The following is a 24,951-nucleotide window of genomic DNA, read 5'->3' as shown; positions in this document are numbered from 1 at the left end:
CCTTGAGCAAGCAGGAGTGAATGGTTCGCTTCCGCTACAGCATCGCCGGCACGGAAATCGTCACAGGTAACTTCCACAAGAACACTGCTTCGCGGCGGCAGCGAGACGCTCTCGGCGGAAACGCGAAGTGCGGAATTGCAAGGACTGCTACTATCTCGTTCGGCAGATTGTCCCACCGAAAATGTGACGCGTCTGTTTCGCAGGTCGATAACTGCTCCGTATTCTCGCAGAAAGTCAATGCCGAGGATAAGGTCACGGGAACAGTCACTCAAAACGACGCAACTAACGACGAACGTATATCTGTTAATCTGAATACGAGCCGTGCACATCCCCTTTGGGGTAACTATATGACCGCCAGCGGTTCGAAGGTACACACCTGGCCAAGCAGTGAGCACCTTCCTCAAAACAGTCGCCATGCGACCACTCAAAATCGAATAATCCGCACCGGTGTCCACTAATGCATTGACTGGAGTACGACCGTCTAAAATAACAGGAATGTCCAGAGAAATGCTTTTGGCTTCCCTAGGGGACGGTTCCAGCAGCTCGCGGTCGGATCGAAGCGGCGACGACGGGAGGTGTTCAACGCAGCGACTACCAGCGGCCTCGCCCCCGAAGGTCGCTGTTTTCAGTTTTCCCGACCAGGGCTAGACGAGCGGCCTTGCCCCTCTCGCGAGGAACCTTGGGTGGACGTCGATTGTAACGTCTTAATTCCGTTGCACTTGAAAGTCATCTGTGATCTCACTGGCCGATGCAAAAACTTAACCGCGACTACATGGCAACTGGTCAACGTCGTTGCCTTGAAGTGCTCGTTTAAAGATGATCTGCGACTGAGTTCCTCAGTAGTAACAGAATTAGTATAACCAACGTTTACCGAAAGAATTATTATAAATATTCGGTAATTATACACTACGTGATGTCATTCAGGTAAGAGACAGTACAAAGCCAAGCTTCACGACTTCTAGAAGACCAAGAAGAATATAACGCGATGATAAGGGAAGCCACTTGTTTCCCTTCTAAAGACTTCAGGGCTTTTCACGTTTGTTCTTCATGCCCTTCTCGACTACTATTATAGCAATCAATGCAGGTTAGCATGCCGATTAAGCTCAGTGCAACAGCACGGGTGAGGCTACCTTTACCTTTCGAGTGCCCCATGAAAAAATTACTCGAGGCTCCTGGTCACTAATTCGAACTCGAAGCTGGTTTAGTTTAGAGTTAAAGCCCCAAGGAGACTAAGGCTCCATAAGGGACGCCGCAGTGGGGAAGGGGGGGGGGGGGGGGGGGCTTCTAAACTTTGGGCTACCTGGTGCTCTATGACGTCCACTGACACCAGAGCGTACAAGATGCGCATAAGCACAAAACTATAAGAATTCACGCAAAACAAGGAAATTTGTTTTACACACCATGTCCGCTTGGACAGGGACCTACCATTCCGAGGGCGCCGTAGTTGTGCGCCGGCGGGCCCAGCTTGTAAAAAACTGGTCCGCGAATGAGACCGGCTGGCATGACGACCAAGTTGAGCAGCATCGCGTAGATGGCTATCGCGCGACCCGAAACGAAAGCCACGTCGGACATGTTGCCCGTTAGAGAGCGCCGTTGTACTAATTTGGCTGCGTTGAGCCAGGCGTCCCAGAAAGACGTTCCACTTGAAACATCCGGGAACTCGGCGTAAAGATTGTCCATGTCATCCTCGGTGCTGACGCCATGCGGGAAACCGTTGAGTAGCCGCATCTCGCGCAGCTTGGTCAGAGCATACGGCCGGGACACATAGTCCAGCCAAGAACTGTCGCGCAGCTGGTTCTCGTAAAATGCTTTGAGGTTCGAGAACATGACGTTCACCGCTGCCAAGGCGTCTTTTGGCACGGCTGCATAGCAAGACAAGGACAGCCTATAAGGCCAATAACTTGAATTTGCTGCTTTTATCGACGAATAATTACCCTCAGCTTATGACCATTTCTCTACCACTATGAGGATAAAATTGCAAAAAAGAAAAATTAGCAGAGGCACTTGGTACTGCCTAAGTGTTCGAATGCAAAATGTCACTCACGCAATGCGCTGCCATGAAGCCCGTTCTCTAGTCTGGATGGATGGATGGATTATTAGAACGTTCTCTTTAAAACGGGGCGGTGGCAGTTTCCACCATTCTCGGGTTTTGTTTTCGTTACACCTTGAATGTTGTTATTAATCCGTCAATTATTTCCTCATATAGGTTGCTAAATTTTTATTACTGCCATCATAACCTTATGTCATCTTTCTGCTTTTAAGCCACTAATCTTCCAATCACTTTTGCTAACTTGAACCGCAGATTCATTCACCCGACCACTGGTATCTCTAAACCCTAGGGCATCAGGAAGAGTAACTGCACCTGCACCGACATTCGGATCACCTGAATCACATTCGATCATAATATGTTCAATTGTTTCTACAGATGTATTGTACACTATACATGCGTCATATTCTTTATTAGATTTACTTGTGTAGCTGCGTGTTCTAAGGTCCACAAATCTAGCTTGAAAAGGTAGGACACTACCTATAGAAACTACCCAAAAACAATGCAAATGTACCCTATTCCACCATAATACGTCCTGATACAAATTATTCAGAATGAAATAGCACTGAACAAGGGTAGAGGGGGAAGCCTCAGTTCCGAGGCTTCCCCCTTCTACCTTAATTGTTCAGTGCTCTTTTATACCGTGTTATCCATCTTCTTCCTCTCGTTCTACCTAAATTATTCAGAAGTAATACTCTATTTACAGATATATTTCTATACTGTTTTTTTTTTCCAGAGACCATATCCTATCTAAATTTTATCTTTTATTTTTTTACCCTTTTTTAGCACTCTTAATTTCTCTGTGTTTGTGTCCTGCATAATTACCGGTTAGTTACCTAGTTCTTTTCCTCCTGGGGCGCGCGCCATCACTTGACCAGTAGCACAAAGCCCTATATAATCCCCCTGCTTCTCTGACGGCTCCCTCTCCGCTCCTGCTCCTCCTCTGAAACAGACTCTGCTCTACGTCACGTGATGTGATGAGATGGGAGACACAAGGGCCATTTTTTTTTTTATCCCACACCAGAGTAGCTAAAAACCATTGGAGGCATAGGAGATTTTCTGCACTGGTGTAGCTGGTGTAGGTTAAAAAAATGGCCCTACAGCAGTCGTCGGCTCTGTGATGTCACGGCGTCTTCTGTGACGTCGCGAGACCATATGTCACGGCCTCATTGGTGGGAAGTGCGCACCTGTGAGGCTCTCTTGAGATGGAAATCGCCTTATGGGACCCTTGAATCTTGTGTCAGATTCTCTGCTTATAGGTATAGTGCAGACGCTTTCGAACTCAATTCATACAAAATTTGTATCTATCTGTCTGAAAAACTTCGGATATGTTATAGAAAAAGGTGGAGGTGGCCGAGGCCACCTTTCGCGATCACTAGGCGGGCTTCTCATTAGAGATGCCCAGTAGCGGCCCCCGCTGTTCAAGCTCGGTCGATCAGGACCTTCTTGCTCGCAAGGTTGGGTCAGCCGAGCAGGGCTGCCTTCAAGTCCTCGCGGTTAGGGCTGTCTTTTTTTTTTTTTTTTTGCGAGGTTCAGGGCTGACTGGCATGCCCACACCATTTGGGAGATGTCCGAAGACTTCTCAGCACAGTGTGGGCATTGTCCTCTACAAGCTGGATAAAAGCTTTTCAAAACTGCCGGGCACAACGCAGTGTTTAGGTGTAAAGATGGATGACTCATTATTCCCCCGATTTTGTAAGGCCCAGGACTTAGAATAAATTGCGTAGCGGAATCTGTATAATTGAGCAATGTTTGGAAATTAAGGACAGACTATGCTTCAGGATCCGTTTCAGAGAGTTGTGCGCTCGGGTTTTTTGCCTTCGAGGCCCATGTGAGCCGGAGCCGATAGGATCGTTCCAGACGCGGAGTTCCTGTGGTAGCCGCTATTCTGAAGAATGCGATATGCAGAGTAAGGAACAGTGAAGATAGCCTGGTCACTCTGGTGAGTCTTCGGATTGCCGGAAATGACCATATGATTAGAAATTAATCGAACGGTTACGGGCCGCTGGCGAGTAGTATCATGGTAGTAATGACTAAGCGGGTGGCACTGTGCATGTACGTGAAAGTGGATCTAAGAAGAGAGCCACAGATCCTTGAAGGTGAAAATTCGGTTCCCCATTTTTTTTCTTGGTGAAATATGTTTATTTCTAAGAGAAATGCGGTCATGTAGAGGGCGTTGACCCATGTCGCCCACATAACGCTCAAGGCTAGTTCGGCAATCTATGGCGAAAGCATTGACGTTAAACGAATTCCTCTTTTATAACAAGCATTTATAAGAATAAAATGATTGAATACCAGTGGAATCAAAGTTATATCGGAAAATACAGAGTACCTCTAATTTCACACATACATACAGAAACACGTCTGCCTGAAATTCTTTATTTCAGCGCATAGCCAAACTGAAATACCTGATGAGGTGCGCTCATATGTAATATTGCCGTGCGTCTCAGTTGTCAGCCATTTTATTGACCCTAGCTCGAACACTTCAGCAGTGCCAATCAGCTCACAGCTATGGCTCTCAGCGCCGCCGCGACGCAGTAACGAGCATGCAGATCAAGAGCGCGCACACCAGCATGTGGTGAGACATCGACCCATGCATGGATAGCGTTGTACGCGCTTGCACAGACCCTTGTCTAGATGCACGCAGGTTTTCGGCAAGCACCATGGTTAAGGTAATAGGCATAGAATGCTTGTTTGATATCGCTGCGCCAGCTTTCAACGACAGCACTGTAGGCAGTTTCAAACTATCACCTCAAGAAACGTGTTCTCTGCCTCTTCCGATTGGGAAGAAGCGTCGTACCGCGACATCAGTGCCACACTGGCGTGTGACAATGGTATCACGTGTTTGTACATTGTGCTGAGAAACCCAGCTTGGAATTTATCACCATGTGAATGCATGCAGAATGGCGCCATCAACGCACCTTGCAGCAAGTAGGTGCCCATGAGCGGTGGCTCCATGACCTGCGACACCTTGTCCATGCAGAGGCTCCAAATGGAGGCCGAGACCATCTGGACGAGGTTCGGCCTGGTTCGACCGAAGCCTGCCACTTGGCGAATGACGCTCCAAGCTATTAGGCGGTGGAAGGTGGCCTCTCTGCCTGGCGTCATGAGCAGCGTGAGTAGCGACAACGCGGTGCGGTAAGCAAAGGCCTGGTCGCTGCCTGAGTACCGCATCAGCGAATAATTGGCGACCGCATGCTTCCAGTATCCTGAAATAAAGTCGGCGGCCTTTATCGTGGTCCGAGGGAACTCCTGAGACACGAGAAAACGCATATTTCAATAAGCAGCGAAAACGTTCGTTGCATTTTTACGAGAGTTTCGGGAATAGCCTGTGGTAGTGAGAATCTTCGGCAATTGGAAGTAATCTTGCGACTGCTTCCTTGGATTACTTCAGTTCCTCTTTATGAATAGTTTCCTCAACGCAAAAAATCTTCACATTGCGCGTGCGCTCCTTTCTTCTCATGGTTCGGACCTTCCTCCTTGCCCAGACATTTGGCATAAGATACAGTATACTTCGCACGGTGAGCCGCGCTTTGGTGCAGCGTCGACCGCTAAACAAAAAAAGACTAAATAATGTCAAACACCCACGTCAGGTTTTCGGACACCCATCATTATCTTCTGCCCGACTCATGTAAAGCGACGCAAAAGCTCAGAGCCTCCCTTAAAACGCAGAGCAAACTGATCAAGGGTTAAGATGAGGAATCAGTCTCTCAGCGAAAGTTGCTACAAGGGGATGAACTGCTTCGCTTGGATGAAGTTAAACTCTCCTGGCTAAACATTTGCTAACAGACAATTTCAACCCATGCTCACTTTACTTTATGTCCTACAGCAATCAAATCTTCCTGCGCTCGCACTAACACCGCCCCCCCCCCCCCACACACACACACATCGTGGACATTTTGAGTGAACCCAAGTTGGCCTCTGATTAAGCTTTTTTTACTCATTTCTAATCAGTTGTCATTACAAGTCACCGTTTGACATATTTGCCGTTTCGTAATCATTAGCAATCATGATGAGTCATGCCTAGTCATTGCAGTCATTACCACTCATTGCTAAGCGCTTTTACTTATTTCCAATCAGTTGCTGTCAGTGAAAGTTGTAGTTTCGCATATTGGTCATTGCAAGTCATTTTTAGTCATTAATAATCATTATTAGTGATTAAAGGTAGTCATTAACTCTATAAACATCTATTTATAACTTTTATTCGTTAGCTATTACCCGCAATCGGTTTCAGTTTTAGTCTCCGTCCTCACACGTCCGCTATTTGCGAGTGACACATCAGAGCACAGATGCGACGCACAGCTGCCGCTATGCACTATAGCTCCCGCGTACAGATTTTCGCTCCATGAGCTTAGAAAGGGTTTCGCCCTATAAGATTATTTTTAATTGATTGCCCAACCCTCCGCGGTGGTGCGGTGGTCAAGATGCCCGACTACTGTGCCGGAGTATCCGGATTTGACCCCTACCGCCGGCGGCTTCGTTTCTACAAAGGTGAAACGCAGGTTGTGAAAAAGGTGTCCGTGTGCTGCGAGATGTTAGTGCATCTTAAAGATCCCCAGGTGGTCGGAATTACTCTGGAGCCCTACGCACCACTTTCTCTCTTTCCGTTTTCGCTCCCACCTTCCTCCCTTCCTTTACGGCACGGATCAGGTACCCAGAGTACGTGTGACAGATACTTCGCCTTTCCTTTCCTGTGAACCAATTATTATTATTATTATTATTATTATTATTATTATTATTATTATTATTATTATTATTATTATTATTATTATTATTATTATTATTATTATTATTATTATTATTATTATTATTATTAGTTAACAGTTTCAAGCACCCTACTTGCAGCACTTATAATCAGAGAAGAGCGCAAAGGTTAACTTGCTTTAAAGGTGAAATTAGAGGGTATACTAGTAAGTGAAGTTGCACCTTACATGCACGCGACGCAGCACATGTGTACAGCTATCAATGCGCACACATGCGCGCATGCCGAATTTTTATCAGTTGTAGGCCGTAATTGCACCCGCCACCGCTTCGGTGGTGGACGACGGCTGTTGTTGCGGTGCGCTTCTTTCCCTCTTCCTTTTCTTTCTTCTCTATTTTTTCTTCTGTCTGCACGAGGCAGCGGAGGTGGCTCAGCTACAGGGCCAGTAGCAGGCCCGTGCATTTTCTTTTCCCTTTTCTTACAGCCACAACAACAACAACGCTTCAAGCTTTATTACTAAAAACAAAAGGTGAACCTGGAAGCGATATTCGTCGGTACCCTTCACCCAGGGGAAGTGTTTGGCAGCTGAAGGGTTTTATAACAGGTATTTATACTGGCGCCAATGGAAATGCGTGAACATGCAATCTATTCGCGAAACTTTAGATGAGCTGTTATTAACAATCAAAGTTAGAAGTGCTCAGGCAGCCCAGAATACTTAAACAAGATTATGATCAGAGAGTTGTAATAAAAACAAAAATAATTGCATGATAACGATAGTCTTTAAAGCCTCATTTCAGCATCGCAGTTGTGGTGCGCTTTCGTTGATTGAATGCTTTCACATGATATAATATGTGCCACCTCTTATGTGTACATTTTAGCCTGTTCTAAACTTTTGTTTCGTGGTTTGTCATTTTCACTCTGTTTCATGTTTTAACAACTTTTAAGCAACGTTTTTAACTCAATTTCACTATTTTGAGTGCCATTAATAAGTGGTGTAACTTTCTGTGCGCGCAGATGCCTTTTATGGCTGATGGGAGCATTTTCTGTTTTTAACTTCACTCTTCGGCTGTATTAAGTTGCTCGGTAGGCAGCTCAAAAAAAGTTCTTCGTAAACGCACTAATGATACAGTCACACTTCATAAATCTAACAAGCGTTAGAATCTGTCACCTGCGCTCGGGTTTCTGCGGTTTTCTAAAAAGCCGACATTTTAAAGCACTGCATCAGTAGAATTTAGCTGCGTTTTTCTCTTGTGTAAATATCGTAGCGAAGAAACGACGCAAAGAGTTGAAGGGTTGGATACACACCTTCAATACGCATGAAGCGAATTCGCCCTTACCACTGAAAAAGGAGCACACGCGCCGAAGATCCAGCTATCGCCCTCTATACGCTTAAGTGCGGCACGGTAGCTAAACGCTACATCCACGACGCGCTCATCAAGCTCAAAATTCTTGTTATGCGTGCTCATTCACTTTTGTGCTAACCTTGTACAGAACCGCAGCCTTTTTTTTTTCTTTTTGTGCAGCATTTAAGAGCGAGTTCCATGCGCGGAATAAAGAGAGCAAAGCGACGACGCAGCGTGGCGATAGTCTACGCAGGAAAAAGTCGGTTTTTCAGCCTATGACTGTCACGTCATGCGTGCGAAAAAATTAGCTTTTGGCACTGATAATCATTTAACCAGCGTCATATCTTATCAAATGAGGGACATGAAAACTATACATATGTGTCGTGGCCTCAGAGACCAGAGATAATGTTTGCTAAATATCCTTGAGGATGAACTCCGCTCAATCTTTAAGGCGCCATCTGTAAGCTAGCGTGCCTTCCAGTGCAGATCAATCGCGGCGGTTAGCTATGTGGCGTTGGAGTGAGTATTGTTTTATTTATTTTTTTGCCATATAGTGCAAATCCAATAGTGTTTTTTGTGATTTGTGCCTTGTGGCCGCCACGAAAAGCCGCATTAGTTTCAGGTCGTAGTAACCAGGAAATCGTTTCAGGACAACAACGAGTACCCCAATGAAATCTCTAGTAATGTGGTTCGGAGTGATAAACCTAGTCTGGAAATAACGGTATTCATGGAATAACTTACCAGCGATGTCATTTCTACCAACTTCGTGTGCAATTTGTTCAATCGGTATGTACCTTCCAGAAGTGGCCCAGCGTTGTGCAGCGGCTGCGATACAGACTTGAACTGTGAAGAAATGTGCAGCGCAACATGAAATGATTACGAGAAAGTTCCACTGTAAACAGCTAGTAATGAAAAGGTAACAAGGACTAATTTATACTTTTTATTGTAATAGGAACGCCAGCATTGACAAAAAAAAATCGAGGACACTTTGGCGACTAAAGTGATGAAAGGCGAAAGCCTGAGTGCTGCATTCTGCTACGTGACTGTTGCGCATGTAGCGATGAATGCTGCTATGAGTAAAGCGAGCGACTACTCTCCCATTCTGCGAGTGCATTTATTCAGTGAATTATGATTGGCAGCGACGAGATCACGCTCCTTGTATCTTCGCAGTTCTACGTTTACTGTTGTGTGGTTGATTTTACCGAGTGCGCGGCATTAATAAGAAATTATTAATTAATTACGCAACTGTCACTAATTAGTATTAGTAGTCAACAGCGAGTAATTAATGTACCATAATTAGTAACAACTGATTAGTCATTAGTAATTGCTCATTGATTGGCATATGGCCATATAAGGCACGCATTCGCGCATACTGTGGTGGTGCTCTATGATTGGCCGAGACCTCCATGATGTCATCCCGTCTCGACCAATCAGAGCCGCCGCAAAAGCGCGACACTTTTGCTGACGACAACGATGAGGCAATAAAGGCTTTCGCCTTAAAAAAACGAATGATAATGCAGACGGAGAACAGGACCCGTATTCCGAGTTCGCGTCGTTATCGAAGTGTCGCTATCTCACGTGACCTCGAGTCATCTGATTGGTGGAAACACCAGAAAATGATGTTGCCACCTCTTCTGGTTTCGTAGTGCCTACACCCGGTGCCGGCGTTTCGACCAATCAGATGACTTGAGGTCACGTCAGATAGCGACACTTCCATAACGACGCAAACTCGGAATACGGGCCCAGGATATAACACTTACGCTAGCAACCGTTTATTTTTACTCATGTGCCTTAAGTGCAGTTAGAAGAGTTTAAACAACACGAAACAAAACTCTACGATTATGCTTGTTGATTAATGCATAGCTGCTTGTGCTTTTTTGATTTGCAATGAAAGGCTCGGCCGAAACCTGCGCGAAGCACGCTCACACGTTCTCTTCGCTGCCGGTGACGTGCAAGTCATGTGAGCATGATTTTATCAGGTTGTGTGTTAAGCTATTTGTGCGTCGACTTCGCTCAGGTAAGAGGAAGACAGTAACATTCACGCTGTAACATAACTTATCACGTGACAGGGGAGTTTCGAATGCACTCTGCATTATCAAACTTGTTGAAGAAAAGGAGTTATTTATTGGGGCATACGTCGTGAACACGCGTTCATTCAAAGCCGCTGTGATTCTTGCGAAGTCTATTATCTATATTTCTTGTTTTTCAATTTGCGATTGAAGTATTTTGTAATTGGGGAAGGGGCCGAGGGCAGCTGCTTGCATTCTTCTAGGAACATACGTGGTGAGGCTACCGTGTTGCATTATTTTTCTGACATACTTAGGTATTGCTCACTAAGGGCGGCTGCTTGTTTCCCCCATGTGTGCACGGTATTTCAGCGGTATTTTTTAAGTCGAGTCTTGAACGCCGTCATTGAATGAACCCCTGTATACGATGCCACATTTTCTTTATTGTTTGTATGGTTCTCTGTTTGAATTTACCTTCTTACAAAGCTCCTTCATCATCTCATAAAATGAGAAGACTAAACAGACAACTTTTTACGATGAGCCCCCCCCCCCCCCCCTCGCTCAAGAAAAATAAAAAACAAGTGCCTCCCGCCAAGCACTGGATTCTTTTGTACTTCTGTCTTTGAAAACTAAAAAAACACTTTTATACTAAGTCCAGATTTAGGTCAGCTTCGCATGCAGTAGAAAAACACGCATCCAAGCCACCTTACCTCTACCTTCTCGCTAAAAGGGTAAAGCCACAATTCACTTAAATTATATCAGTATTTTGATTAGGCAGATATCAGCGTAGCAACTTCAGCGAGCCGTACCACTGCCGTTTGCACCATATCGCACACTCTCCTATAAAATGATTTCCATGGGAGCCCCAGGACTTCTAAGCACCGAAGCTTTCAATATATTAGTCTACAGAGGATCGACAGTTTGGTAAGCGTACGTACCTTCATTCTCAAGCGCAGCGAGCTCAAAAGCGAGTGTCTGTGTCTCTCCATTGGGGGCATTTGCCATAAAGCTTGCGATAAGTGTGGAGTAGTACGAATTCCTTTGAATTATTGGGAAGGCAGCTCGCTCCATCAGCCAGTTCTGATCGTTGTTCGCTATTTGGACCTGTGGAATGAATTCTGATTAACAGTCATCGACCCGCAATGACGGCATCTTCTCTCACTTCATTTTTAAGGAAGTCTTGCCTTTACAAACACGAGCTTATGCTGATTATACCCTTTTGTTTTATATAAAAAAAATGAAATGACTTGTTGTCAGCATAATCTCTGAGAAATTTGGTTTGGTTTCATTTCAGCTACTCAAGTCTGAGTGAGCGGAGCTCTTTCGGAGACTGTGGCACGACTTTCTTCATTCTGTTTTCGGCGCTTATTCCGTGGCAGAAAAATATTGTAGTTTTCGATTGTATTGAATTGCACGCCGAGCATGAATGAACAGTAGTAATGTGCGAGTGGTCATGTGCACATTTAATTTTCCTCAGAAGAGCGTGCGAAACCGTACTTGAACGGTTAGAAATTGAAGTTGCGAATTTTTAACCATGGCTGACGCATTGACAAATAAATAAATAAATAAATAAATAAATAAATAAATAAATAAATAAATAAATAAATAAATAAATAAATAAATAAATAAATAAATAAATAAATAAATAAATAAATAAATAAATAAATAAATAAATAAATAAATAAATTGTAAACAAAAAAGTGGTGGCGTCAATGACGAAATCTAGACCAGTAGGTTTTCTTGAATACATTTTCCTATTTCCTCCTTGTTTTATTCTTTCTCCTGTAATAGAATTGCTCTAGCGGCACTTATACAAAAGCTGACTGAATTTTAGGACGCGCTTCCTTTCTTTCGGTGTTAATTTAAACAAACGTTCTCCATCGACGCCATAGCAACGTATGTGCTGAAGCAGCTATCCGATCGTAGTGATAACTGTCTCATCATTTTCCGCCTATTAGTCCTTATAAGACATCCGTTTTCTTCAACAGTAGCCTGCCGAAGGCGGTGATAGAGGGCGTGACCTTGCTGACGAAGAAAGAAATCATCAGTAAGGTTAGAGCAATCTTATAACAATGTCTAGAGTAAGTATTGCCATGAAGATTAAGCTTTCAAGGGTGTACCGTTTACTGCAATGTTCTTTTGGCGCTTCCGTTAAGATAAAAGGAACGGGGCTGCACATGCCATTGTCTCCTTTTTCTTCACCTTCCTTTATTTATCTCCTGCAAACGCGCATTACGTAAAGAAAAATGTGCAAGTATGCGTGTGTATCATTAGAACCACCTATTTCGCAAAAACATCAATGGCGGAAGAAACTAAAAATTGTCGCACGTCGAACACTTCCATGCATGACTGTAGCTTTATTAAAAAAAAAACAACAACAGATTTATGCCAAATTATTCTTTCTTATTCGTTATGCGAAGTTTCGAAGCTCACCGCATGGCAAAAAAACATAGAGAGAGGGGGGAGAGAGGGCACGTAAGATGTGCATTGAAAGGTACTACGCGACACAGTTAATGGCTGCCGCTTTTTGCTCCCCTTGTGGATGCTCGTTCGCCGCTTATGTACATGCACTTTGCTACTGGCTGAACCGAAACGAATTTAAATTGTATCTGTATAAAACACACCCACTCATTATTATGCAGTCGTAAGCTACCATTAACATGAAGTCGAAAAAACCACTAATATGATAAAGACCACAATAAACAGATGTAAAACCCCCATTGAACAAAGCTAAACAAACTTGCCTGCGCGGCCATAGGGCTGCATATCTAATTCGGGAACATAGAAACCTGGAGGAATGGGGTCCGATTTCACCCTCGCATATCGAAAGCGAAGTAGGAACAAGGCCTACGAACTCGGCCATGTCATATGAAATTATGACATCGTACAATCCGACTACCATCATTTGCCAGAGCCACGCACGTGAGTTCTTGCTCACAGCCCCGACGACGCCGACAAGGTTGGATCGTTACAGTACTGGGCATGTAATGCTGTTGCGTGAAAATAAGGTGCAATGCATTTTACGAAACTCCACCGCACAAGAAAAAAAAAAAAAAAGAAGCTACTGTTCTGGACCACTTCCAGGCGTGCGGTGCAACGTATTGATGTACCGTCTTTGTCAAAAGTAACCAGGCTGCGCTATCCGCTTCTCGGTCTGGTAGTAGAGAATTCGTACAACTTCCGAAGCTCTAAACATATGCAAACTAAAGGAGAGCTCCTGTCCTCAATTTTTAACAAGTTTTGATACTGTGGTCTTTTATGTTGACTTTAGAATTCAAGCGAGAAGAAAAACATGCAGCCTGGTTACTTTTGGCGAAGGCGGTATATCTCCGATTCTTGGCTTGGAAAAGTGACTCTTGTTTCTAGACATAAAATGGTCTTTACACTCCGTCCAGCAGCGACCTGTGTAGTCCGTATTACTGCATTGTCAAAATTAACTCTCGACGTCTAAAAAAAAAAAAAAAAAAAAAAAAAAAATGTCAGGTCTAAAAATGCGGGCGTCATGCTGCTAGGAGAGGGGTTATCCTCCATTTTAATAAAATATTTTGCATGAATAGTTGCACAGTGTCATGCTTCAGAGTCTTTGATGGCAAGGGATCCCACCGACCTGCAGTAGTGGTTTGCCTCCCAGGATCTGGAAGATGTGGACGCGGAACTCCACGAGGGCAGGTAAACCGTACTCTAAAGATAGGCGAAGCATGTCGCGGGTGACGATTGTACTGTCGGAGTCCGATTCTACGTGTTCCACGAGGTCGAGGTCCAACTTTGCCATGAACGTCCTCAGGGCGTCTATTTCAAGCCCGTATCTGTCCTCCGGAGCGTCTAGGCACGCCCGTAGCATTCCGACTGCCTTCTGCACGGCTGTTTGACCACTCCGGGGTACGTGCACCGTTGGTAGCAGCGTGCGAACCTTGTCTTTGACCTCTCTGGCCATCTGCGGCCAGCCAAGATGTGCAGGAACACGAACGGTGGTTATGCTAAACTTGCAACACCGAAGAGCAAAATTAGGTGATATTTACCGCTCTAAGCGACTAACACGAGATGCCTTAAGGCAAGTAAAACGAGCTAATTACCACTACTACGAATGGTTTCGACATCCATTTCGTGCTCTTGTGGGAAGCTGTTGGTAAACGGTTCAAAGCTAGCGTCGACAATGCCATAACCTATATCTCTATATAGGCTAATATGGCGAACAGGGTAACAGCTATAACTTAGATACGAGCTTTGTATATTTTTTTTTGCAGGTAAAGAACGAAGGATCACGTTATATTTGCGGGTTCCTCGAATGTAAAAATAAACAAGGTTTGGAAATTTATTAATTTCACTCAATATTTATATTTATCAAGCGCACATATACCTTTCTTCAACCTAGTTTCCCTCTTGATATATAATATACGCATATAATTCGTTTGCAATTTTACTAGAGAAATAAACTATTACGGGCGATTAAGGCCAAATGCGAAATATGATTGTTTTCTTTTTGGTTTCGGATTGCACATGCTCGTTAGCATACAGTCCTGATCTACCAAATTATGTGGCAGAGTACACGACAGACTCCGAGCCCCACGTTAACCGAGCTGTACGACTGTACCGTCATGGTCTCGGAATGCCTGTCTGACTAGAGATCCAAGAGACTGTGTGGGTTCTATTCCCATCTCCATAATGCTGTCCTAGTTGGCAGCTCTTGCCAATTTGGCTATGTCATACACGTCGCGACGTCACAGAAACAGCCGCCACAGCCACGAGTGTGTAGCACGGGTGTCGTTGCTTTGGAATACTGTAGATTTCAGTCCGCACACAAAGGCTGGATGGCTTCGTGAAAGATGTGATAATAACGCACAAAAAATGTATTTTGAGCAAATTTGCTGACTTATTTTACATTGAGGAACCTGTATATCGTAGCCTAGTTTAGAAAAAAAAATGGCAGTCGATCAATAAATTTGATTCAGGGGGCGGCGTATGCGATAGCATAGAGCCTGCCTGCCGTCATCGCCTTCGCCTTTAGCTCAAGCTGCTAAACTATCCTTTAGTATAGGAATTTGCTTTCACCATGAGTTTGTGGTATCGGGAAGCTTTGGGAGATGCCTAGGAGGGTGGTGCGTGGGATTTTTAAGGGTCCAGGTCGATACATGTGGATGCAATCCTTTTAAGAGTGTAGGGTTGTATATGGTTGCAGGTCGACGCTTGTGGGTGGGAGATGCATTTTCCTGACAAGAAGAGTGCCCAAAAGGTGTAGGATTTCTACGCCAATGCCGTAAACTGTCTGAAATAAGTGTTTTAACGCTAACCGATTAAAAAGTATTCGATAATGGAAACGGCATATGGTTTCCACCCTATCAGTGACTATTTCCCATTTATAGCCAACAAACGTTGCGCCTTCATGGATAGCCTGTTTATAATTGGGGAGAAGTGCGGTCTCTTTTCAAGTACTGAGAAAGTGCGCAATGAGATTTGACTAGCCTGACCTTAAAACAATAAAAGAACAGGGAACGAGTTTGGGACACATTTTGTCCTGTCGTCGAGTAAAAAAGCGCCTTGTAGCCAATAACAAAACGGCTGAAGTGACCGGAAGGAACAGCAAATACAGCGCTACCTGTAATGATTATTGTTGCATCGGAAAGCCGTCATCGTCTCCCAATTTTAGATGGAGGTTTAAAGAAGGAATCAAATCCCTGCCGGCGCAAACATCTGATTAGCGCCGATATGCGATGCGGCAGCCACCGGAATTAAAGACCTGATGCGGGGCCAACAAGGTAGATGACGCCTCTGCGGCTTAGTGCATCAGCATCAAACAGTGCGCCAAGGTCGAGCCGGAACTACAGCCGGGAAAATGAGAGATGCTTTTAAGTATACGGGGTAGAACGAGATTTGCCTGTAAGGAGTGTATATGATTAAAGCAGTGTTAGGCGATCAATTGAGGGTGGTTGATAGCGTGATTAGTGATTAGTGATTGGTGATTAGTGAATGAAGCCAGCGTAGTGTAACGGAACATCCTCGCGTGTGTGTTGCTTAATTTTAACAGGTGCAAACACATGTGGCTGGTACTAATCAGACAATGTTGTCTGACAATGTACCAGATGCCTATAATATTTCGGGGGCATTTTTTGAGGATGTGTCTTGTCGTGATGGTGCTACTCGACGACCAGGCAGAAGTCGTAAGATGGATACCGAGAAGGCGGAGAAGAACGCTCGATGTGAGGTAGCAGGATGCCAAGGTACGAATGTCAGAAACTGAAGCGAGGCACCGTAAATGTGCGGAGGAAGCCGAGCTGGAGAAGTAGCAAGTTGTCGACTATTTTAAATGGTACTTACAGTAAAAAAATGCCAAGGTAAAACGTCAACGTCGTTTAACGATAAGCAAGGAAGCAGTTGTGATCAAAGTACCATCAGAGTAGGAACCAATGGGGTGATGAGTGCGCCCGCTGTCGCATCTAGCGTCCTTCTAATTTTTTTCTTTCATTGCTTATGATTACAAAGCTGTAAAATGTCAAGGAATATATGCTAAGTCAAGATAGCAGTACTGGCTTGTTGAAAAACTAAGACTCTAGAAATTGCGTACGAGAACTATAGGAAAAGACAAAACGTTGTGATGTTTCTTTTTTCTCCTAGTTATCGTCGTCTTCTGCAATAATCTTGCAGTGCGCTTAGTATTTGCTTAATTCATGACGTTGCTTCACATTCGGCTAATCCGTTTAGCCAGCACCCACCAAACAGGATCGATGCTGTATAAGAGAAGCCTGCTGTCACAAAGGAACCTCTCGCATCCCTGCATTTAAGTCTCTTTAGTTCCAGCTGCGGTCAGTTCATACCCACATTATTCCTACTCTCATCCGCCTCCTGCATGCTTGCCCAATCTTGTTTTCTCACTCTACGCAACTGCCGGTTATCTTACATTCACATTACCTGTCAATCCCATGCGATGTTTATACCGGTAAATGGCGTATAATTAGTCCCATTTTACGAATTTTTCGCTGAGTGTGTTATGACTGTTGAAGCAGCAGGGCAAGTATGTGCGACTCATACCTCGGAAAAGACATTTCTTCTCTTGTAGTTGCCGCAGGCGTACTCGTAGAAGTCGACGCACGGGTTCCTTCTGAAGTCCATCTGCTGACGAAGGTAGTCGGCCAGCGACAGACAGTCATCTGTCGTACACTGTATCCGCGGTGGCTGCGTTGTCGTCGTAGTTACCCTTGCCGTCGTGGTTACCCTTGTTGTCGTAGTTACCCTTGACGTCTTAGTTTCCCTTGACGTCGATGGTATCGCTTTAACGGTGTTAGTCGCTTTAACTTTACGGGTGGTAGTCTCGAAGGATATTTCAATAGTGCTCGAAGCGCTAGTCGTTTTAACTTGAAGGGTGGTATTCTCGAAGGATATTTCAATAGTGTTCGAAGTGTTCGTTGTGTCCTGCGTAGACGCCGCTGCTGTGGATGCCATTTCGTATGTCGTCTGCGATGAGTTGATTGTAAGCTCCGAGTCACTCGTGGTCGTTTCGTACGATAGTGACGTCGAAGAGTCCACGTCGTGCTGTCGTTCGGTGGCCACGACACCTTTGTCCAACTCGCGATTACGACCGTCCTCCAAGGAACCCGATTCTAACTGCACATCGAGAAAAAAGAAACAGGTGTCCTCTGAGCACTTCCTAGTCAGTCCTGTAGAAACTGCTTCGAATAGGTAGGGTGTCCCAAGAACTTCCTTGCAGCGAGATAAGAACGTTCTTATGGATGTGTACGCTAGTGAGCATGTAGTTTCCTTAAACTGAGTCCAATTCCTTCGTTTTACCTCCATTAGCGGCTGAATAGTCAGTGAAGACGCTAGGGCTCAGAAAGATCTCAAGCGGTGAGAACTGCGTGCCTCGAAGATTTATCAGGCTTAATGTAACTGGGACGCTTCAGTAGATAAGTGGAATTGTTAAGACGAGGAAAGCAAAATGAGGAAAGCAAAAATTGCCCTTTACGACAGACACATGAGAGGGTCAATAGTCACGGAAACCAAGGAAAGCATATGGGATTGCCTATTTCCAATTGATCAACAATATAAATTAAATAGAAAGAAAACAAATGATTCCTTAAAGTTATTGTTTTAATTTGTCGAGTTGATCAATAGACAATCAATAGTGTGCCCCCCCCCCCCCTCCCCCCATATCATATCTGAAAACAACAACAATTGATTAGAAAGAAAAAGCAACCACAGGCCAACGGTGGGTCAGACCCACAATCTTCGAATTGCTCTTAAAGCGCCCTAGAAACTCAACTACGGTGGTGGCTGTCCGCTGTTCTATTTTCAGAGATATTTTAGTCTTCACTGTTGACCAGCTTCACCCTTGTCCTTAGCGGTAGACGTTTTACCCCGCGACACGTCTGTGGTGGGTGCGGGCGGTCTTTTCATACATATCTGTATTCTGTATTACTGCGAGTGTCACGTGGAACTTGATCGGATGGTGGAGGCGATAGATGGGTGAGAACTGTGGTTTCAATACTGTCATTTCTAAGACCGTTTTTAAGCTAATGTACGGACAAGGGTGGAAACCAAGAAAAACGTACGGAGTGGTACTTTTTTTCCAAGCTGTACGTGCATCAAATGTAAGCGCGAAGAACAAGAAGTATACAAATGGTGCATGTACAAGATATCATTGTAAATAAAACAATCGATCCTCAATCGAGAGGTGCTGATTTCATTCTCCGAGGCCATTGATTACCGCAGGCTTTCTAACAGATACGAGACTTCCCTCGACCTGGTGGCTGGCTATTTCGTGTCGAAGTGTTTGGGAAAAAGATTTTGGACCTACTAATTCTTTGAAACGTTAGTTCTCGTTGCTGTCCCTCGTTTTTTATGTGCAACAGTGCGAAAATGTCCATAAGACACCGAAAGTTTTGGCGTTCATATTTCTTTTCCTGAAAAATTTGTGAAGTTTTTGTGATCCTAATCAATGAAAAATTGATACAGTAAGCATTTTATGCCTGAACATTAACTCAATCAAAATAGAAAAAAGAGGAGAAGCTTAGGCGCCGCCTAAGAGTTGACGTGACAGCGTGCGTGTTTAAAGTACAAAAAGTCTTTCGCTCCCGTTGTCGGCAAGCTTGAGGTGACTTTTCGGCAACGCAGAGAACGAACATCCGGGCACTGATGTCTCCTCATCAGTTCACCGATTTTCTGCTATCCGGGTGCTAATTTTTCGTCATCCGGGCGACGAAATATTTATATATCTCGGCACCGAACGAGATTTAACGAAGAGGTCTCTATTTAAGGCTTCCGTACCTACGCGAGGGTACACCATGCATGGCGACCACACTCACGCACGTATAGCACTACCGGCACCGATGGTCGAGGTGGTAGCAGTTCGAGGCGCATTATGGCATTTGGGATAAAGTCTGCTCATCCCCACCAGAAACGTATGTGCTATGCCCCTAACCATTTCATGCTCATATCCCCTTTCAATTACACGAACTGTAATTTTTTCGACACGTTCGCCTACTGTTGGCGCGATGCCAGGTAACAGCAACGACACCCTTTCGGCCGAACGATCTGTATACGCTATCGCCTAAAATGAACCGGCGTTTAATAATAATAATAATAATAATAATAATAATAATAATAATAATAATAATAATAATAATAATAATAATAATAATAATAATAATAATAATAATAATAATAATAATAATAATAATAATAATAATAATAATAATAATAACAATAACAATAATAATAATAATAATAATAATATTTATTTGCATCAAGTAGGTCACACAAGATGCAGGAGGCCTGCAGAAAAAGCGGTCAAAGACAACTTGACGAGGCCGCAGGCCCCCTTATCTCCGCTTAACCCGGTTAGGAGGTGCAAAAACACTGCTTGCCAGTTTGGCATTGGGTAACTGCGCACAGAGTTTGGCGCAGTGTATTCACACTTGAATTGGTTTCGTGTTTAGGGAAGGAAATATGCAGTATTGATCTCGCTTCTTGGTGGGCTTACGCTTACAATTAAATGCATGTATTTGGGTATATCACTGTTGGTATAAATCCCTACCGCTACTGTAGTCTCCAACTTGACTAGGAGATGGATGCTAAATGAGAAGCAAAATGGTGTCACACTATCGTGAACGATGCCCCAAAAATTAGTTGTGGTTTAGCTCTGGTTAACCCTATCGTTGAATTGCGATAGCAACGGCGGAAGTTTCTTTTGCCTGCTACATTATTCCCCTATCACGCCCTATCAGTTTCAGGTGCTACATTATTGGGGACTTTTAGGCTAATCCTTTAAGGGTGCGACGCGAGAGCGTAAGCTACCAGGACACATATAAAGTCACGCTTTAACCAAGCCGTATGAACGTGCCTGCGTGTCGGTAACGAGAATGCAAACGGCTCTGGCAGGCTGATTCTGATATCACCCTCCCATATGAAAGGAGCCATCCGAGTGGTAGCTCCTGACCGTGGCATAGGGACAACGTGAATTCAAATGTCATGGCAGGCTGATTTCTTTATGAGGAGACCGTAGCTACGCCTCTTCACGGCGTAGCTGCGGCCACCCGAGGTCTCGCCTTGGCTGTCACAGTATTGCTTTCGCAATAAAACGGTTGCGTGTCTGTTTATCACGTGCCTTGTTTTTCCGACACGTTCATGACACCTTGCTTCCGAATCCAGCATATGACGACGCCTTTTAGACCGAACGAGCTGTATACGATATTCCGCAGAATAGCTAGATACCGCTTGGGCGACCCGAGCCGAAGGCCACAGAATTTCACGTGCGGGGCTTTAACACGTGAAAGCCAGTCAAAGACGGACGTTACCTCTTCTGTATCAGCAATAATTATTGGCTAATTGTGGTATGGCTGGGAATAGGTGGTAGCTATTTCTGTCTATATAGGCTAATATTGTCTTGTCCGTGGCTGCACAGAATTTATCGAGCTATTCGGGAACAGTTTTCTTTCCTACAATATCCTGCTTCTACAGACACTGCTCTACCGCAATGCTTCTGATGGTCGCATACGTCCGAAATCACTCGACTATCTTTATGCGGAATCATTCCTGCCTGCATTCTTAGATTTCGCCGAGGTGGATATGATGCCTCTTCTGAGCCACCGCTATAAAAAAAAAAAAAAGGTCGCCACCAGTTTGTTTAGTACACGGGTCGAGGGAAAGAGATGAGCCTTTAGACCACAGCGCCATAATGGTAACCGGTTTCTCCATGTATTAAGCTGCCTGTTTTTCACACTGCGCTTCGGATATCGTCAACTACAATTTTCTTCTCCTTTCACAAAATTTCATTAAGAAACATAATTAAGCCACCTTCTTTATATTTAGAACTTAAAGCGCCCATTACGAAACTTGGCTAAACAAGACGTGGCAGAACAACGCTACAAAACTTAGCTACTTAGCTAAGCGAGTGCTATATACTGCTTGCGTATGTGTATCCGTTCATGGCCAAGCTAAACAGCCGCTGAATTGTTTTCGGGTTGTTTATACACTAACACTCCAAATTTTGAAAATATGTATGAACACGGTTCTCGACTGTGATTACTTCTAGGAAGTTGCTTCGAGTGTCTCTACCAAAACTCAAGTACCGAAATATATATCCGTTGCACCCTGAGACGACCGATTTATTAAGCGGTCAATAAAATACGGCAAAAAAGTACTACCCGCGGAAAAATAACAGGTATACGATTGACAACACGTGCTGCCTTTCGTGTATTGTTACAACACGATCTCCGTGAAAATAAATAAACACAAAACTTGCAATTCTACGCATCCGCTATTTACATATCGAATTTGGTTGGATTGGGGGGGGGGGGGTATTGAGGAAGTATTGGCTTCATCACATAGTGCTCATATTGTGGTACTTAATGACTATGCGACACTCTGCACATCAAGAGCTTTTAGGCTCAGTACTGACGTCATTTAATGCCCACCGTTCTGTCGATGATTTTCGTTAGGAAAATGGCCGCCACGATCACGCCGACGACGCCGAGCGTTGCCCTGGCGCACCAGATGCGGTAACTGGTCGCTGAAGGCGGTTGTGATAGGTAGTTGTCTTCGTCCTTCGACGACAGGTCAGAATCGATCGCAGACCACCGTTCGTGGTCGTACTGCGACACTATGTGCTCTCTTGACCATTGCCTGCAATGCGATCGAACCCGATGGAGTCGATTGAGTGCCTGTTTAAGTGGTATATTGCCTTGTGAAGTGTGCAATATAAGTAATTAATTATGTGACACATAATAGGGCCATTCGAACTGCAGGAGATATTGGCATAGGCCCTACAGAACGATCTCAGTAACCTGGAAGACGACACCTTACATTATGACGTGCGTTCATTCACGTCATCATGTCGAAGATTCGTTGGTCGCTGTCTTTGTGAGCTTAGGAAGTCGATTGAAATAGCTCCACAGACACCCATAACACAACTACAGAGAGCGGTATGCTACGCAAACGCCTACGCAATGTGCTCGATGTAAAGCGTCATCCGCTCTGATGATGAACATGGAAGCCGGTGCCCGCTTTTTTCGAAGCCTCACTGCGTCCAATATGGTCGCGCGTCAAAGCGGAGTACTGAAGGGACAAATGAACCAGGAGGTGGTGCATCGCATGGCCTGCCATCTCGCTTCGATGCGCGGCTAGGCAAGATGCAATAGCGCACCGAAGAAAGCGGCCGTGAACTCGCGAGTTCACCCCAAGAGCATTTATACAGGAACATAAAAATTTAGAGGGTCTCCTAAATGTCTCTTAAGAGGAGAATGACGAAAGCCTACCCTTCCTCTTCTATCAATTGCCTCTCATTGTTTGCCTTTTAACAGCGTTCGTTGCAGTGCTGTATATGATTACAATTGATTTATAGGAAAGGAAAGGCGCAGTATCTGTCACACATCTCTCCGACAAGTGTGTTTGGACGGTACATCATTGCTCCTGTCTCGTGGCGTTGTAAGGCGCGCGTTCAAGTGTGGGATTGCAGATTGCAGGAACGCTAGACAGCATGAGACTCCTGGTTGGTCGCTTCGAATTTGGCAGCTGGTGACGCCACTTTTCTGTCCACCAATCAGATGTGCCGCTCGCGCGGACCGCTTTTGTAGACAATAGTATGAGCCCTTAAAAGCATTTGCCTTAATAAACACTTGCAAAAAGTTTTAAAGGGGTTATGCAGCACTGATTAACTTGAAGGAGTGCATTAGTGTAGCCTCACTGTCCAACAACTACATCCGTGCTTCTTACAAATGGGCAAATTGAGGCCTCCTTTACTGTATAAAGCTAAGCGCGATCTGATTTATTGTTAGCACGCTGTTATACTTTGAGATTAGAAAAACGTTTTTTCTTACCTTTCGTAGAAAGACATTTAAGAGCCTCGTATGGTCGTGAAGTCTGCCTTTTCGATGACGACCGCGGAGGAGCCTCTAGTAGGCACACCTTGTCATAGGCGTACACTCTCTTCTTCTTCCTTTACGCGTTGTTCAAATTTTCCTTTTTACGGGTTTCCACATGATTAAATTGTACGGTTGGGATTATGTCCAACCCCATAACAAAATGTCGCTGTTCCAAAATTCGTCTTCACTCGTTCCTTCAAGAATTCAAAATTTGTATTTCGTTTAGACAAGGTAGAAACGATGCAAATGATTTTTTTTAGCACAGTAAAACTCTGAGCAAAAGTGTATTTGCTGTTTTATTTTGCTACTTTTACCAAAAGAAGTGGTTGTAGTTTAACGTAGTTAAGCTGAGTACAGCGTGAAAGCCTGTGTTTAGTCTAGTCGGCTAAAAGTTTTGCTTTGTGTTTAGTACATAGTTTATGAAGACGACGATTCGCAGTGCCTAGCTCGAGAGAGCGGCAGTGAATGTTGCGGCATCACTACATATTTAGAGTGCAATAAAAAAAATACTGGTAGGTTGACTCGTTAAATATTTTCAAAATTCCTCAAGATCACCCTTTTTCTTTCAATGCTATACTTTTTATTTTTACTAAATTTTTTTTCAGCGCTGCATAAATGACGAGGACACAGGAGGAAATACACAGGACAAGCAGGATGATGACCTGTTAAAAAATCATGCTGCACCACCTAGCCCCGCAACGTGTTTTGTTAAATGAGTTTTTGTTTTACTTTGATTGTAAGGTTTTCGTACTGCATCGTTGGACGCTTTACATTCCCGTTTGGCGCCGATCGTTTTTCCGTAATCGCATGTAGAAATCGTTGTATACGCTACACCACCTTAGCCAATCCACCCTATGGGCACCTGCAACGATTCAGGAGGCCGACAACAATAACGGAAGTAACGGGGGGATCGATTGCGGTAGCAGCTACGAGATTCTGTGCTCTCTTACCACGAGAGATATCTGGTTTCTAATCCGCCCCGATAGTTGGCTTTTTGCATGAGTGTTGCCATGCTAGGTTGGCAAGGTCACTTCAAGGACAAGGCTGATTTTAGGTTTAGCCCATGGGGAAGTGGTTCTTTCACTCTGACAGCATCATATTCGATGCTTAATGCGAAAATCTTCTTGTCTCATGAAGAGCGTGAACAGAAATTGGGACCAAGACACGATACCAACAATCTAATTGGTTATTTCATGCCAAAATTACAACGCGACCGTTCTTTGTGCCTCATTTCGGGATGGCGGCCTATACAATTTCGCCTGCTATTTGGCATCCATATTGCAGTCAAGTTGGATGTCAGTTTGCGATACGTATTCACACCGACGACATTACCTCCAATTGTGACGTAATCATCTTCGGTGTAGCAGTCTGTCGTGTGAACATTGTGACACAACCGTCCGTAGTACAGAGTTCCGAATGTTCTCGTACGATTTCGCGTTGCATATAGCATTCGTCTCTTGGTCAAGTTGCTGGCTAGCTCCCGACATGGATTCAAATCGACGAC

The 24,951-nt window shown here is 44.4% G+C and overlaps 1 protein-coding gene across 1 annotated transcript in view; it reads right to left on the bottom strand.

The window, feature by feature from the left end:
- Positions 1-23,419, bottom strand: part of LOC146185612 (membrane metallo-endopeptidase-like 1) — a 43,349-nt gene extending 19,930 nt beyond the window's left edge. Inside the window, exons 1-7 of the mRNA XM_084607882.1 lie at positions 23,403-23,419; positions 22,002-22,209; positions 17,122-17,694; positions 13,706-14,032; positions 11,037-11,202; positions 4,969-5,256; positions 1,426-1,862 (exon numbers count right to left, since the gene is read on the bottom strand). Coding sequence (XP_084464008.1) covers positions 1,426-1,862; positions 4,969-5,256; positions 11,037-11,202; positions 13,706-14,032; positions 17,122-17,694; positions 22,002-22,209; positions 23,403-23,419 — 2,016 coding nt within the window. The remainder of the gene's footprint in view (positions 1-1,425; positions 1,863-4,968; positions 5,257-11,036; positions 11,203-13,705; positions 14,033-17,121; positions 17,695-22,001; positions 22,210-23,402) is intronic.
- Positions 23,420-24,951: the final 1,532 nt, after the last annotated feature.

The sequence above is a fragment of the Amblyomma maculatum genome, chromosome 6, assembly GCF_055883805.1.
Source record: "Amblyomma maculatum isolate TAMU_Amacu chromosome 6, ASM5588380v1, whole genome shotgun sequence".
In the NCBI taxonomy this organism is placed as follows: domain Eukaryota; kingdom Metazoa; phylum Arthropoda; class Arachnida; order Ixodida; family Ixodidae; genus Amblyomma; species Amblyomma maculatum.
Note: the sequence above shows the minus strand (reverse complement) of the source record. Positions and strands in the feature narration are given on the sequence as shown.